Below are 17,641 nucleotides of genomic sequence, written 5' to 3' on the forward strand. Positions count from 1 at the left end.
ACGGCGGCGTCGCGCGCCCAACGTCCCCACTCCGCCGCTTACCCCCGACCTCCTCCTCGGCGCGGATTGGCCGGTGCCCGCCCCGCCCCGCCCGCCACCCCCGTCCCTCCCCTCTTCCCGCTTCCCTCGCGTTTTACGTCGCCGTGAAAACCCCGCCCGCCTCACCTCCCCTCCTCTCGGTTGGAGAAGTCTGTTGTCAATCACGCCCTCTCCGGCGCGCGTCCCAGCTCCCGCGTCGTCCACACAGCCCTGCGCGGAGGAGGGGGGGGGGGGGTGTTCCATGGTTCTCTCTTGTCATTGGCCGCCCTGCGCCGTCAATCATCCAGCGCCGCCAGCAACGGCCGCTCCTCTCGCCCCTTCTCGCCCTTTTTGCGGTCGCCCCCGCCCCGCCCCTTTCCCCTCCTTCCTCCCCTCAACTCTACTCGCTCCGCCAAGTTGAGCGGCCGCTCGCCCGCCGGCTCCGGGGCTCTGGCGGCGCGGCTGCGGCGGGCGGAGACACTCGTGGCGGCCCCCGGCGTAGCAGGAGGGGGCAGGATGACGGCGGAGGCGCGGGGAGCACCCGGCGGCGGTTGAAGGCGGAGAAGGGGCGTGTAGAAGCGAGCGACTGGGGAGCGGGGAGTGGAAGGCGCTTCCCCGGCGAGCTCGGCCCAGGGGAGAGTCCGGCCGATGACAGCGGGCTCGGCGCGGGCTGGCGCAGGCGAGCCCGGCTGAGGGGGACGCGGAGCGAACGAGGCGGGAGCGGGGCAGCGGCGCCGCCGAGCCCGGCCCGCGGCGGCTCGCGTCGCGCCTGCCCTGAGGAGAGTGGGAGCTCGGTGTGTTGTCGTCGTCCCCTTCTCCCCCCCCCCCCCCCCCCCCTCCCCGCGGGAAAGTTTGGCGCCCGCCCGCCTCGCCGGGCAAAGTTGTCGCTGGTTTTGTTTGTTTGTTTTTCCCTTTCCTCCTCCTCCTCCCCCCCTTCCGCTCCCCCGCCGGCCGCCGCTCTCCCCCGCCTGCCCGGCAGCCGGCTCCGCGCGGAGAGGAAACGGCGAGGGAAGCAGGAACAGAGGAGCGAGGCGGCAGCCCGGACCCAGGAGCCTCCCCAGCGCCCGGCAGCCAGCAGACTGCGCCGGCACCGCCGCCGCCCCGCTCGCCGCTAGGACGCCAGCCCTCTCCTCCCCTCTCCCCGTCGGGGTGTGTGCGTGCGTGAGGGCAGGGAGGACTTGGTTTTGGTTTGTTGTTTTTTGGGGTTTTTTTGGTTTTTTTTTTTAAGTCCTTTTTTTGCCCGCCCGTTTCTCCCTCCGCTTTAATATATGCTTCTGGAGAGCGACGTCCCCCCGCGCCGCCTCATCGCCCAGCCATGTCGGCGGCCATCTCTGCCGCGGAGAAAGTGGATGGCTTCACACGGAAATCGGTGCGCAAGGCTCAGAGGCAGAAGCGCTCGCAGGGCTCCTCGCAGTTCCGCAGCCAGAGCAGCCAGGTGGAGCTCTCGCCGCTGCCCCAGCTCAAAGGTACCCGTCTGTCGTCTCCCCCCCACCCCCACCCCCCTCCGGCTGCAGGTGCCGGTGCCCTCGGCCGCCCGGGGCTGCGCTGCCCCCTCTGACACCGCTTTGCCTGCCCCGCGCTGCCCTGTGGCCGCCTGTGCTGGCTCGTCCCCTTCCCCCTCACCCTCTGCCCTTTAGCCGTGTCCTCCTCCGCCCCCGCTGCTTTCCAGGTAGGGAGCCGGCAGCAGTAGTCCCGTGTGCAGATGGGCTCGCTTCCCCTGCTCGTACGATCGAGCGTCGTACAGGTCGGTTCTCGCTTTCTGCCCCGGGGAAGGACCCCGCTGACTCGCCACCCCTTTTCTGGGTCATTTAGGAGTGAGCGTTAGGGGGGCAGGTGTGCTTTTTGAGGGCTTATTGAGGAAAACGTAGGCAAGTTGAGTTCAGGAGTGCAGGGAGTTGAGCACTAAAACCCAGGAGCGAGTGGTGGCTCCTCCTACGGGGGGGATTTTGCGAAGAGGAACTCGGTGCCCGTGGCAGAATATCCTGAGTTACTGGAGAGAGTTTGCGTTCGGCTTCTTGGTTCCTTCCCGTCACCTTTGGACGGTGTTTGAATGACGTTTTGCTTGTCTTTCTTTAATGATCAGAAGTTGCCTCAGAGACCTTCTCCTGCATAGTGCTGTATGTGAACGCTCACAAGTGAATGGAAGTTGTAGATGCTGACATTGCTGACGTTAAAATAGTGAAGCTTTTATGTTTGTACTGGAGCTAAAATCTGAAAAGACTCAGTTTGTTAGATTAGAAAAATGAAACGAAAGTTAACTGCAACCTTCCACACCTTTGAGCATCAAAATAAATTTCTGTATATTATTTCTTTTAAAAATTACGGAAATAGTTACTAGGCAGAGAATATAAACTTGTTATTAAAGTATTTGTCAGGGACCTGAAAAATAAGTGAGAGATAGTACCTTAAGGTGACCTAGCATATTAATTTTACTTCCACTAGTCTTAAAGTCTTCAGGTTTTTGAAGCTGCATCATGTGATGGTAGAGAAAATCTCTGATCATTTCCAGCAGATATCCAAGATCTGAATGAAATACAGCAAACTTAAAAATAGTCCTGCATACTAAGTAATTTTTTTCCTGTTTGATTTTCATGGTTTTTACAGTCATGTCTGTAGTATTTCAAGATATTTTTTTTTGTCCTGCTCCTGAGTGGCACATGTACATGAACAATAAAACTGGCAGAAATGTTATTAAATGCAAGTAAGCTTGGGCAGGAGAGTAACAAGGTGAGGGTTTGGGGTTTTTTTAGCATGTTTGTTGCAGCAGCTTTGCCTGTTAGTTTTAACAACAGCAGGGGTGTTCGTGCTGCTTGGTTTGAGCTTTCTTTTCTCTGTGAAGTTGTGTCCTGTCTTAGTACACTAGTTTGATTTGAGGGATTTATAAACGGAATATTATGTTTGAAATCAGTATTTAGTTTCTGCTATTTACACACTGTTTAGACAGTATATTTTCCTCAGAGATCATTTTTATAAAATCACACTTGAGACCTTGTAAAAGCACTTGGTAAATATTGCACATAGGTGGCAGACTTCAGAAAGTTTGACTCCTGATCCAGCAAACAGTTAAACATACATACTTTATGCAGGGAGTAATTCCAGCTTAAATCAGCAAAATGTCCAAGTTTACATTCTTTGCTGAGCTTGGACTACGATAGTAAATTTTTAACTCTATATGTTTAAATATTACTGTTTTGTTGGTGCGGTTTTACAGCTTTTTACTTATAACACAGAGAAATTGTGCATGGCATCAGCAGCTCAGATGTTCGGAAATTTGAGGCCATAAACTATCAGAGGAATTTCTTCAGTTATGCAGAGTTTTGTAGTAGTTTGAGTTGCATTAAATTCTTAAAGTAAAATTATATCTATCTTTATGATTTTCTATTTAAAGACTTGCCCTCTAAAACTGCTTCAGACCATAAATTGTGGGCAAAATATACTTTTATGAAATATAGTATCCCGACTGGCCAGTTAGCAGAAAGTTGGGCAGCACTCTTCTGCATGTTTTCTCCCTTGGGTTTGTGATGTTAGGTTTGTCCTGAACGTAGCTATGGACATAGGATGATTTCTCTCCATCGGCTTGAGCCTCCCTCTCTTCCTTCCTGTCTTGAACCTCCCCTGCCCCCCTAACTATAAAAGCTTCTAGAAAGAAGGTGTTTTCTTTCTCTATAAACATATCATTTTGTAAACTTTTTGTTCTAATCACACATGTCTTGGGAAAATGAAGCTTTGCTTTATTCTTGAAAGTTATAGAATTCAGTAATAGTTGTGATGCTGCCAGTCACTTACAGAATAGTAGTCAGTGTTCCCAGGGAGGGGCTGAAAAAGGAAAGTACAGTCATTATACTGATGCCTAAGGGCGCTTAGCGTACACTTACGAAATTAGATGAACGCTTTTCGGTTTTCCAGTTATCTTCAAATAGATGGTTAAATGTGAGGTGTTTGAAGCCTGTATTGGGAGAAAAGTAGTGTTTTGTAGCTGAAAAAAAGCAGTTTGGTATTATGCTGCTGTAAAATATTTCATCTTGTTTATAGTTACTGTCTTGTTTCATCACTTTTAAAATATTTTAAAATAAGTATAAACTGTATTCTAAAACTCCCCGGTAGGTTTGTCAGACTGGCCTAAAATACTTGCATCTATTTTACTGGAAGGAGAGATGTTCCAGAAGAAAAATAAAAACTGCCTATCCACTTCAAAAAGTACCTTCTTGGGTAGATAGTGTTGTGGGTTTTTTTCCTTTTATCGAGGGACTGTTGTTTGTTTGCCACTGAAATGGCCAGATCAAATTGTGTAACACGCTTCCATAGTTGTGTTGTTTGAAAGCTTGTAGACAGAAAATCTTAAAAATTCGTATTTCTGGAGTTAATTGTGCTGCTGCTGTATTTTACCAAAAATCCTTAATTTGGTTGCGTATTGTATCACTGCTAGGAGAAGAAATATATCTGTAAGTAGTAGGTAACAGTCCCAAATAGTAGGTACTTTTCTCTTTGGAGTTGGTTTGGGGTTTTTTTTGGGGGGGGTGGTGGGTGGTGGTGGTGTAGATTGAGAGGACAGGCAGCAAGATTGTGTGTTGTCGTTAACATTCAGCTTATTGTTGTATGTGATAGATATCTGGCATTTTTAGATAAAAGCTCAGCAAAATGTGACTGAGGTCAGGATACCTAAAATAAATTAGTAGTGTGTTCTTCAGTTAAGTGACTCATGTCAGTATACATAAAATAAATTAGTAGTGTGTTCTTCAGTTAAGTTAGCAGGTTTCCTATGTGTTTGTTATTCAGGAGAGTGTCCATTTTACTGTATTGTTTAAAAGCTGAATAAGAAATACTGAAGAACCAGTGACTGTATTTAAAAGAAAAAAAAGCTTGCTAAACCTGTTAGAAGTTGAAGTTACTTCCCCCCCCCCCCCCCCCCCCCCCCCCCATCTCCTTTTCATTTGCTACTTTATAGTTTAGACAATACAAATCCTTGAAAAATCTGCAGCCAAAATAACATGCTGGTTAACAGCAGGACATTATCACTTCATGGACAATTCTGAGGGTGTTGTTTAAAGAAAACTGGCAAAGGAAGTGTTACTTTTAAGGTCTTAAGAAGTGGCAGTTCTGTCTCAATAGCAAGTCTTTTAAAAGACTGCAATAGCACATGCAGTTACCTTCATTTTTGAAAAAAGAGATACAACTTGACCTTGGAACCTGATCTGACTCATTACAGTAAAAGTATGCATATTTGTTGCTGTAATTTTTCATTGAAGCAGCATGTAAAAATACAGGTGGAAAATGGTGAAAACACAACTCATTGCTTTTATTTAGCACAGTTAATGTGGTCTGTCAGGTTGTAAAGCAAATACACCTTTTTTCCTGTGTACCAAACATGTCAAGTGCAACTGGAATGAATAAACATTTCCTGATGCCTTTCTGTGATCTTCTCAATAGTGGATATCCATTTGGGAAGACACACGTCACTGCAGGCTTATTTCCTATATTGTGCTCAGAGAACAGATATATGAAAAGAAATTCTTAGTATTCACTTCCAAATTAAACTGCTTCCCCACAGAGAAAACTCTGGTGCTTACAGCAGAGGAACTGGAAAGTGGTCCAAAAATCTTTCAACCTTAGGCTAGCGATGGTTATAACTATCTCTGTGGGGCTGAGAGTATACTAGAAGTGGTGGTGAAGTATACTAGAATAAGACATTTTTAAAACGACTTTCCGGTATGTAGTTTCAACATCAAATACAGGGCCTAAAATAGATGTTAACCATTTTCTTTTCTTTACTTAAACCCTTGAGAGCGAGCTTTGGTTAGACTGAAAACAAGGTACCATGTTCAAGCTAAGCTTTTGTGGAAACTATATACAGGAAGGCCTAATAAGCTTGCTTATGGGTAAAATTTTAACGTTATTAAATCTATCAGAGTCAGTTTGAACCTTAAACTTTGAATGTTTTGAGTCATAGAATCATAGAATAGTTTGGGTTGGAAGGGACCTTAAAAATCATCTAGTTTCAACCCCCCTGCCATGGGCAGGGACTTATAGTCATGTATGTAGTTATATAGTGTGTGCTTCGGAGTGACAAAAATAAGTGGAGTTAAAAACAGGTGAGAGGAATCCTCTTCTCATATTAAGTTGCCTTTGCTCCCCAAAGGAAAATGTCCTTCAAAATTTTAGAATGGTTACTTTTACTACAGCCTTAATAAATATTTGTGAAATGACAGTTTTCCATCTCAGATTTGCACTTTTTTTTTGTATCTCTCACGATTGATCATTATCTCCTCTTCTGTAGTCCCCCATCCTCTCTCTACCTTTTGTATTCAACATCCCTTGCAACTATGATCTTTTCGGGAGAGCTTAGATAATCTCTATTTCAGATGAAGAATGAGGATGTTCTGTGAGGAATTTAGTTTTGACTCTTCTGTATAATCTCAGCAGGGTGTACTATAAAGTAGTCAAAACTTATGTTTAGTGAAGTAACAATCTTGAGAAATAGAGAACCTATAACAGCTAAAAAAGCTTTAAGAATTTTTTTAATATTCTAATGTAGCTTCATGAAAAATGAGCTGTTTAATTTTTTTTCCTATATTAAGGAACCGTTCCTAGTTTATGGAGTGGAACATTTAGTCTTTAATTCTTAACAAATTGACCTTTTTTATCCTTAGACTTGAATTTTTGGTCTTGGAATATACTTCCATCAAGAGCAACTCCTAAATATAGAGCCTATTGACAGTCTTCACATGAACTTTTCTATTTAAATCTTTCACATCTTCTGTGTGCCAGCTTAGTATCAGATTTCTTTTTCCATATTCGTTACTTTCTAGTTTAGTCAGATATTGCTTTTGCAGGTGCTGAATTTAATGTTGGTTGCTGTAGGAAATACAAATAGAATTACTTATTGCTTGAGGCTATCTGATCAAAAGAAGATTATTTCAATCTACGGATTTTTTTTTAATATCTGTCTTAAAATCATTCAGTGCTTTTGAAAAGGTGTCATACCAACAGTTCTGGACAGATTAATATTCTGTTTAAGCATAGAAGGGATATGTGTTGTGTTCTTATGCAATAAAAGTCAGTTCCATTGGGAAGGGTATAAAATTCAGCTTCTATGCCATTGTAGTCCTGAATCCTGTTTTAATCTAGCAGGTTAAAATTATATTTATAGTTTCGTAACAGTGTGTGGATTTTGAAGGTTGGAACCACAGCCAAACTAGATGAATAGGTAGTAAGTAATGTCTGTTTTAGAAGACTTCCTTGGCAAAATGCTCTGCTAGAAACTGGACCAGCAGCGACAGCTTCTTTTTGATGTCTGAATCACTGATTTTTATCACTGAACTAGTTTCTGTTAAATTTTGCTGAGTTCATGGCCAATGAAGTGTGTTGTCTACAAGATGCCTATTTCATAGTATACTTTTGACTTAAAGGCAGAGCTCATCATAGTTAAGGTTGCCTACAATTTTCCTTCACAAGACCTTATTCTCAGCTGCTTACAGCATTGCTAAACTGTTTGGACTGAAGTTTTCCATGCCAAGTATGGACAGTTTTATTTGGAACTGTTCCTCAGGCTAATTTTCTTAGTTTCAGCAAAAACAGTTCAAACTGCTCCTAAGACTAGAGGAAAAATAAATTGTACAGTGTCAATATTAAAAAAAAAATAAAAAATCTTACTGTCTTGAGGTTTAATGTTTGCTGTACGTGGGAGCTTAGGACATAGTTACTAATGAAAGTGGATCTAATTTGGTCCAAATTCTAAGGCATGCTCAGTAGCTATTGTAGCTCAGTAGCAAGACTGATGATTCAGTATGTACTGCGCTATTGTGTACAGATACGTCGGGTTCTACCATGCTACTCTCATCTGCTCTGCTCTGTGGGGCTACTGTGCATGGCTTTTCTGTGGTTTTCTTGTCTGTAGTACTGCTAGGCACAGCAACTAAGCGTATGGAAAACTTGTACTTCTCTACAAGCAAGAACCCAGAAGTGTATTACAGGTGAGGGAGTAGTATGGAAGTGGTGGGCTGATCAGAGAAGCTTAAGTGGGAAGAGAGGGCAGGAGCTAGCTCCTTTCCAGTAGCTGCGGTAAGCTTAGTATTTAGAGTCTCAACATTCCTGTTGGCTGTGAAACTTTCTGGAAATGTTTCTTATCATACTCTTGTAGTTTCTTCATAGTTTTTCATTGCAGCCATGGTTTTTGAACCATGATCTTCCTGAAACTTCATGGGCTTAGGGTTTTTGTTCTGTACATCAGGAACTGATTGCAGATGACTTGGTTCATCAAACGAGAGTCTTGTGAATTTAAAAATGAGGAGAACATAAAAGCAGTGACCACCATTAGAGCATGCAATTCACTTTCAGTCATTGTGTTCAGTAGTACTGCTCTGGCTACCATATGGGTGGGGGTTGTGTATGGGAACTGAAGCTGAGAAAGGCTGGTGAAATGTAGATGCAGGATACTAGGCCTTGTATGTTAAGGGTATGGAGGCTACGGGAAGAGAGAGCAGTCTGATCAGAATTGTAGGTGACCTGTAGCCTGTTGCAGCATGCTATGAATATGGTGAAGGGAAAAGGCTACAGATTTTTCTTTTTTAAAAAAAAGATTGTGCTATTGTGTTGCCTGGCTACCACTGGGAAAAGATTTCTATCTTGTTCTCATCTCGAGTTTCCTCTATTGGCCATTGTTTCTCATTATCTTACCAAGCAAAGCTTTGGTGAAATTTATAGGTTTTGTCAGCTTCATTGATACGTTTCAGAAGAGAAGCATGAATTTTGCTGTGGAGCTGGGAGGTCAAGGTGCAAGTAACAACAAAAATTGTATTTGCACGTGTGTATTCAAGAATAGTGCTACAAAAGGAAGATGTTTTAATTGTAGTAAGTGTTTTTTACACCCTTGAGAATTAAAGGCATTAAAGCTATTCGCTACCATAACAGCAAAACTTTCAGTATGTTATACAAGTTTACTTTTTCAAATCACTGATTAAAAGTTTTTATCTGAGACCATCACATACTTGGAGAGTTGACAAGCTGTGGATAACAGAGGTAAAAGCAGCACAGTAGATTTTCTCAGAAGATCTGAAAGAAGAGGTGAGGTGAGTGAGTTTAGAGAAGGACAATAGAGCATGGGCCAGGAATGCTGATCTGAAGAAGAGCAGGAATAAAAAGTCACAGCAATTTGTCTGAATATGAAGGGTGAATCAGCTTTATTTCTGCTATTGCTGTATTTGAGAATTAGCAGGGTGCATCACTGCATAAACAAGTGAACTTTTAGATGTGATTTAATAGGTTACTTTGTTTCTGTAGATGGTTGGTCCTTTAAAAAATAAAAGCACAGCTTTTATTTTATTAATTTCTTCCCAAGTAAAATTCTATGGGAAAGTGTAGCAGAATAAAATGGGTTTAACAAAAAAAGGTTGCAATTTAGTGTAATTGGGTAAAGCTTTTGAAAAGTGTATGATGTTTTTCATTAAAAATTCTATGCTTGCTTATAATATGACATGTATAAGACTGAAGTCTTGTTAAGCAGCATAAATTTTGGTTCCATACGTATGTAATGGCAAAAAATGATGAGAATTTAACTTAGGCTTTGAATTAAGTATGTGAAATAAATTTGTGCATTTCAGCATTGTTGGATTCTGTAGGAAAACAGTCATTATTTTGAGAAGAAAATTAAATTGCAAATGTCAGAATCCCCTAGAGAGGCATAGGCTGGATCCCACAGTACAGTCAGGAAGGACAAGGTTTAGTAATTTATATTTCTGTGTATTTTCCCTTCAGAGTAGGAAGCAGGAGCAAAATAAACTCGGTACATCACAATGGTGTAAATTGAGTTTAAAAATAGCCAAGACATTTTGGCCAATACGAATATACTTAAGTGTAGGATCCCTCATGACTGAACGCTTGATGTTTACAGTTTTTGATGAAAAGAACGTGACTGTTAGAGTATGGTTAAAATTGATGAAAAAAGTAGCTCAACCTTTTATTTATGAGGCTAAATGCTTAAATTAAGTGAAGTAGGTAAAGAGATCGTGCAAGTGCTTTTGAATATTCATCTGCTTGGGATGATCTGTTCCCATTGAGGTCAGTGGGAGTTAGGTCACCGAATGCAGCAGAACCATGATTTCACCTGTGTTTCCAGTCTAATTTAATCTTAGTTCTTCCTATTGTAACACTTATCATTATAAAGTACCTCATTATCTTATTATTCTGAGAAAACTTTGAAAATTAAGAAACACTGGTTTAGCCAATTCATAAAGTATATATTTATCTGAGGAATTAATTCAATACCTGTAACTTCCACCCAGATTTACACAGGGATTTGAGGGAAGAGGAGGTTTTTCCTTGGCTTTTGAAAAGCTAGATTGCATGTTTCCCCTGGCACAGATTTCCTATTTAATTGCTCCCCTATACATCCCCTTCACACACTGCAAAATGAGTTTCTGTACTTCTGTGAAGTAATGTTTAACAGCTACCCCTTGGTTTCAAATAAAAGGTATTTTTATATTATACTCAGCACTAATTTTGCCATGTGAAAATGACATGAGTGTGTCTTCGGTTTCTGGGAAAATGCAAACAAAATTGATTTGTAATGTTGACTTGCATTTTCTAGTGTGATGACAAACTGGAGAACTTCAGTGTCTTATTAAAAATTAATTTTATATTTGGATAAGGTGAGGAAGTGATTGGGGAAACATACAAGTTAATAGATTTTTAAAAATAATATCCCACACCAGATTCACTTATGGCATACTTCATTATCAATGCTTACTGATTATAAAATACCATAGTTTCAGTCATGCAGGAGTTTTGCAGTTGACTTAATAAAAAGGGAACTTTCAAATTGTAAACACAGTTTCTGTAATTTCAAGCTTAAAAAGTGCAAATCTATTTGTTTTGGTCTTCTGGTCAAGGAAAGTGTTTATGTTCCTGTGAATAGAGAATGTTTTTAATACAGTACTGTATAATGGGTATTGAGCTTAAGTTTTTACTGAGTCTGTGTGGCATACAACTTTGTCACCTGCTGTTCAGCTGTCTTTATCCCCTGGTAATGTATATGCAGAGTACTACAGCTGTTGGGGCATTAAAATAGCTGTTCAGATTATTCTTTTAGTACTTACAGGGTAGATGTGAAACGGTTCCTTGAGTCTACCTTGTCACAACCTAAGGGTTGTTGTACATCTCAAAACTACCTGTGAAAATCCAAAATTGTATTGAACCTTTACATTTCAATAGTATTTCTTTAAAGGCAAATACTTGTGTTTGGGGAAAAGTATAATTAGCAGTTCGTGTGTTGGGAGCAAACAGCATCATACTGATTGTCCCTTCTGATCTTTTTTTATTTGACAATCTCAGAAACTTGGTCCGTTCTCTCTTTCCCTTTCTGTAGAGTCTCTTTGGTCTTGCTGGTGGTTCATTTTCCTGGCACAAGTGAGTTAACCAGGAGTAACAAGTTGTTGTGTGCCAGCCTCTGTGGGTGCTCTCAGCTTGTGGCTAATACAATATAACCTGAGTTAGACTTTAGAGAGAGGACCTTTTTATATACCCAGGACTTTGCCTTGACCTTTATTTGCCCTCTTGTTAGGAGGACTTCCTGAAAGCATGTATGTTTTACCATAACAAAAACTTTTGTTCCATTTCAGTGTAACAAAAGCTATTTAGGAGTTGTATTTTCTGTTTTGGGAAAGCAGTTTTAATTCTCAGGCCTTTGTCTCAACTTTTGTAATTTTAAGTTAAAGTTGCCATTTATCCCATATTCACATCTTCTGAGAAACAATTTCCTATTCCAGAAATCAATTACTCTCCCCTCTTTCCCTGTTTAATGACCTGGCTGTGCATGTTAATTCTGTGATACGATTTATCACCTTTAAATTTAGCACTATCTTCCTTAAAGAGGCAGGGTTCCTATTTTAAATTATTTTAAGATCACTATTACTTAATAATCACAAGCTATGACACCTCTGTCAAGCCAGTGAAATCATTATTTGGGCTAATGTCTTGCATGCAGGAGAGAATGCAGCTCTTAGAGCCTCTGGTTATATTCAAGTTAGGCCCATCCTGGCATATGATCATGGTTTTTAAATGAAGACATCAAATACAGTAGCAGTGTATGCCAAAAACATAAATAAATGCATTGGGGAACATAATAGTTGGCTTACTGGTGGAAGAAGGGTTGTGTGCTGGTTTTGGCTGGGATGATTTTCTTCACAGCAGCTGGTATAGGGCTATGTTTTGGATTTGTGCTGAAAACAGCATTGATAACACTGGTAACTGAGAGATGTTTTCGTTGCTGCTGAGCAGTGCTCACCCAGAGCCAAGGCCTTTTCTGCTTCTCACCCCACCCCACCAGCGAGGAGGCTGGGGGGGCACAAGGAGTTGGGAGGGGACACAGCCGGGACAGCTGACCCCGACTGACCCGAGGGATAGCCCAGACCATACGATGTCATGCTCAGCAGATAAAGCTGGGAGAAGTAGTAAGGAGGGGACGTTCAGAGTGATGGTGTTTGTCTTCCCAAGTCACCCTTACATGTGCTGGAGCCCTGCTTTCCTGGAGATGGCCGAACACCAGCCTGCTGGTGGGAAGTGGGGAATGGATTCCTTGTTTTGCTTTGCTTGTGTGTGCGGCTTTTGCTTTACCTATTAAATGCCCTTTATCTCGGCCCACGAGTTTTCTCGCTTTTACCCTTCTGATTCTCTCCCCCATCCCACCCCAGGGAGGTGAATGAGTGGCTGTGTGGTGCTTAGTGGCTGGCTGGGGTTAAACCATGATAGCTTGGTTCAAACACAAGAGGAGTAGTGTAATTGCTTTTTGAAAACATACAATTCAGCTGTGTAAGAAGTGAAACTTCTTTGCCTTTTATAATAAATATAGTATCACTCTGAAAAAGCTTGCATACAGTTAACCATAGGCAAATGGCTCAGCTTCTCTTGCCTGACCACAATGTTTGAGACATTAACTCTTTCAGTCTCTCGCACTCAGTACTTTCAAAAGCACCATTGATTCAGCTGTGTCAGGTCATCGGACAGTTTTGGGGTGGGTTTTTTTTGCTTGCTTTTTTTGTTGTTGCATGGAGCTGAATTTCAGTTAGATTCTGAACTGGTAGTGTGCTCTTGAGGAAGCCTTTGTATTGTTCAAGTTGTACATTTTGTTAAGGATAACTTCAGGGTGTTTTATGTTCCTGTTCCAGTGGTTGGTATGTTTGGTGAGTTGTTTTTTTGTTTAAGGAATCAATGGTGCTTTAATTCTCCTTTTTGAGAAAGCATGGTAGAAATGAGGTGAATTGTGGCAGACCTGGTTACTAGAATCTTACTATTTAACTTTTGGGGGACCAAGAGAATAATTTATATTACTTTTTGCATCTGACTGCATGTTGTATTCTGTAATTAGACAGTAGGAAATAGGGCTATTAATATGAAAGCACTTCAGCAGAATACTTACTGTCTGAAGTGTCTTGGTTGACTCAAATCTTCAGTAAAATCAAGGGATTTGACATGGTAGTAGTTGGAGACTCTTAACTATATGAGATTATAAGAAAGCTTGGAAGACAGCAGAAACAATCCAGATAAGACACTTGCAGTTTACCATCACTGCCAGGAGTCATGTCACACAATTTGTGACAGATATTTTTAGATGAATATAGGCTTTTCAGATTTTCTGGACTGATTTAAGGTCAACTGCTGGCCCTGTGGAGTGGCGGAGGAGACTATCTGGACAAACAATGTCTGTTATTGCATGGAAGATAGCTTTCCAGGAGTACTTTTAGTAAATGACTTGGTAATTATCTATAGCCTAGACTTTGCAATTAACTCTGTAAACCACAATTCTGTGTGTGAATAAAAGTCATTGTTGATTGTTATCCTCATTTAGTTTTACTTCTGATGTGTGATTTCTTTTTTCTTTTTCTTTTTTTTCACTTTCTTTTTCTTCCTTGACATGTGTCATAGAATTAATCCTAAACCCAGAATATTCTAATGAGCAAAATTTCTGATTTCTTAGCTATTTCAAAAGAAAATGGGTATTTACTTGGATGGTGGTATGATTTTTAGCAGGTTGGTTGGTTTTGGCAATTTTAATTCGACTTTGCACAACTGGCTGGGGAAAGGTGTATATTAACTTGGACAAAATGTGTTATAGGGATAGTTGAGCAAGTAGGGTCTAACAGTGTATTTTTGAAGTACTATTCATGTGGATCTCAGTGCAAGTCCTGCCTGATGACCATCTGCAGAATAGTTTGCTTCTAAGTGAAAGTACAGCAGAAGCTCAGCTCATTATCTTGATTGCTTCTTTGCAGTTCTTTTGATTTCTGAAATGAAGAGGTTAAGTGTTAGTATGAGCACACGGGTCCTAGATGGGATTGACCAATGTGCCTGCTGTGCCAAGTCTTTGTTTTGGTTATCTCCTATGTATGTAGTATGAATTACCTTGTAGCATAATGTTTGAGAATACCATTCTGCTTTGTTGTCTTCCAAACCTCCTTCTCCAGTGAACAAACATATTACTGTATAGGGAGCTGGTTAGCTTTTAAGATATATTATGTTCTCTCTGGTTTCCTTATCTGACCTGGAAAGTCAGAGCTCTGTTTACTGTAAACATGCAGAGGAACTTAGGCCCTTCCAGAGTTCCAGCAACAGCTGTAGACTTTGGGGTAACAGGTAATTTGAAAGTGCGTGCTGTTGAACTCTGAATGGAGGGGGTAGGGGGGAAAATCTACAATGCTAGTCTATTAAGAAATGGCACTTAGGATGGCAAAGTTTTTCTATGTGGAAAACCTGAAAATACTGATGGCAAGATCCCTTGGATACCTAAGGTGCTGCACGGGTACTTGTCTGAGTAGCCCCGCCAGTTCCAGTTGGCCTGTTGAGCTACCAAAAGCTGGAATTGTGGGAAATTCTGTTACAGGTGTACAGAGTTACTGGAGAATGTTACAGACTACCAGTATAGCCAAATATACTGTGAGATTTTATACAGGGGCTACATTTTCTTTAAAAAGGAGCTTAAAGTGATTTAAAAAAAACCGCACACCAACACCCCCCTCAAAGTATCATTCAAAAAAGTATCTAACTTCACACGTAGGTAGGATTTTTCAGTTATCTCATAGCTCTATAGTTGGATGATATGATTCCAAAGGTGATGGTGAACTAACTTAACAGCTCACTGCAGCTGAAAGGAGTTTCTGCTCCCATCACTAATCTTGTGCCAGAGCTGAGGCACATCAGGCCCCTCCAGAAGCCATTTAACCTCACTAATATAGCCATGTTATTGAGTTAAAGCAGCTCACGGAAGAGTCTGACAAGTTCCAGAGCCAGTGTTGAGGGATGGATGTGACTGGGAGCAGAGGAGGGGAAGGGAGGAATGAATGGCAAGGGGGTAGCGAGGAGAGAGACCCCTGTCCTTTTTATTGTCAGCCAGCTATTTTGCTGCCTGTGAAGCTGCAGATGTAGACTTCTGAGAACCTGGAAACATGCTCCCTCTGTTGTAACAAAATTGCATCAAAACTCCATTTCTTAATAATGCTTTACCATGCCTATAACATAAACACTGACCCAGATGCTACAAGAGATCACAACAACAATGCATGCAAGAACTCCTCAGGACAAAAATAAATCTTAAATTTAGGTTAAACAGGACTCTTTATGCTTGATTTACGTAGACTAGGGCAAAGCTTATCAGATTAACCCCTTTCCAGACTAGTGGTATCTCTGAAAAGAGCAGGCTTTACAACAGTGTTAGTAATTTACTGATGTGAAGAAATAAATCAAAAAGCAAAGCAAACCAAACACTTAATGTCTCGTAGAGCATGTGCTTCTGTGCTTCTCTCTCTCCATGTCAGTGTTAGGGCTCTATTCTGCTCTGGCAGGTCCTTCCACTATTGAGTACACCTACATATAACACAGTAAATGTAACCGGACAACAAAGACTAAATGCTAAACTTCATGATGTGGAATACGGCATAATTATGGCACAATCCTTGTCATGTATCAATCCTTGTCTGTATTTCAGTTTGTCAGGGAATTATGTAGAAGTGTAGGATTGCCCACCAACTTCAATGTACTCTAAGGAGAGATGCAGTACTTTATTCTATAATATCATTGTCCTCTAAGTATTTGAAACGGCTACATGTGAACTGCTTTAAGAGGCTGTCAGAGGAAAACTTCATGGTGGTTTTTCTGGATTCTGCATCTTCCTGGGGCAGCTTTTTCAGGAAGAAGTTACCCAATTAGAGATATTTAAAAAAAATATTGGAAACTTGTTGCAAATGTTTGAGAGGGTTTACTTTGTATTGGCAGGGAAAGTATGTTATGTGAATTTCCAATTTGTGTAGTTTAGAGAGGAGTTCTTGTGGATTTAGATTCTGGTTGCTGCTATTGAAGCAAGGATTATGTTAGGTTCTCTAGCTTTGTATGGAAGGTCTCATATAAACAATTCTGTTGAGAAGGGAGAAGAATCTATCTCTTCCTTCCACAAGAAAGGCCTGTAAACATATGTGATAAATATACTGTGGGAAGGCGTCATTGTAGTGCCCTGGCTAGTGATATGGTGGTGGTTGTCTCTCCAGTTACATACTAGTGAGGTAGCTCTGTGATCGTGAACTCTCCCTATATATATTTCATTTGGGCCCTCCCTGGAAAAAATAATCTTTTAACTCAATATTCCATGCTTAGACTTGGATTGACGACTTATAAATTTGAAAGCATTCGATTTGGAGACAAATCTGTACAACCATGCAGTTTTAATGTTTAATAAACTTCTGCTCGGGAGGAACTTCCAAGTCAACTTGTTTGTAACTTTTTATGCTGTGATATTGTGGCTACTGCCTGTAATGATCAGGTTTTTGTAAACAGTAGAAATAGCCTGTTAAGAATTTCAGTACTATGAAGTGCAACGATCAAATGAACTATTTTAATCAGTTACAAACATTTTACCATCTATTGTGGAAATAACCAGAGGCAATTAATAACCTTTAGAAAGAGTAATGTTTAAAGTGGATCATAACTTACAGTAATCCTTTTGGTGTTGGATGGAAATCTTGGCTTTAGAATTTCCCATCATCATACCTGATTAAGAATCAGCTTTCTGTGGCTGCCTAAAAATCTCATTGCTACTTTCCCAAGGACTTCACATCAACTTAGAACCAACCTTTCAAAGAATGTAACAGTGGATTTAAAGAATTTCCTAAATAGCACTTCTGTAGAGCAGCCTCTAGAAAATAAAGTTGAGGCAACTGCATTTTGTTCACCTGGATCAGGTGGTGTATAGACCATTTTCTGGGGTGTGGTTTAATATATCTTCTAAAAAGGATTAAATGCTTTTGTTCCCTTTTTTTTCTGCTTTAGGCTTTCTCATGTTTTGTTTTCTTCCCCCCTTCCCCCCCCCAGTGTCTTTTCCAACAACATGCAGCAATTCAGGGATAGGCTGGTAACAGAATTCAGGCTTCAATTTTTATCCTACTCTTCCCCCCAATATCGCCTGTCAACAGGGTTATTTTATTGAGGCATCCGCTCTCTACTTTGAATCTACATTGTCTTCTATGGTCCTTATGGAATTTAGGGTATTTGAAGGAAAGCTATTATCTTGAACTTCAGATGTATGGTGAAATATTGAGAGATATTAAATTAAAAGTGGTTTAAAAATCATGCCACAGGTTGTTAAACT

At 41.1% G+C, this 17,641-nt stretch overlaps 1 protein-coding gene across 1 annotated transcript in view; it reads left to right on the forward strand.

The window, feature by feature from the left end:
• The first annotated feature begins 1,313 nt into the window (after nucleotides 1-1,313).
• The window catches only part of PPP2R5A (protein phosphatase 2 regulatory subunit B'alpha), a 46,570-nt gene continuing 30,242 nt past the window's right edge, over nucleotides 1,314-17,641 (forward strand). The window contains exon 1 of the mRNA XM_049833491.1: nucleotides 1,314-1,484. Within this exon, the coding sequence (XP_049689448.1) occupies nucleotides 1,334-1,484 (151 nt within the window). The 5' untranslated portion in view covers nucleotides 1,314-1,333. The remainder of the gene's footprint in view (nucleotides 1,485-17,641) is intronic.

This window comes from Accipiter gentilis, chromosome 30, assembly GCF_929443795.1.
Source record: "Accipiter gentilis chromosome 30, bAccGen1.1, whole genome shotgun sequence".
Classification (NCBI taxonomy): Eukaryota; Metazoa; Chordata; class Aves; order Accipitriformes; family Accipitridae; genus Astur; species Astur gentilis.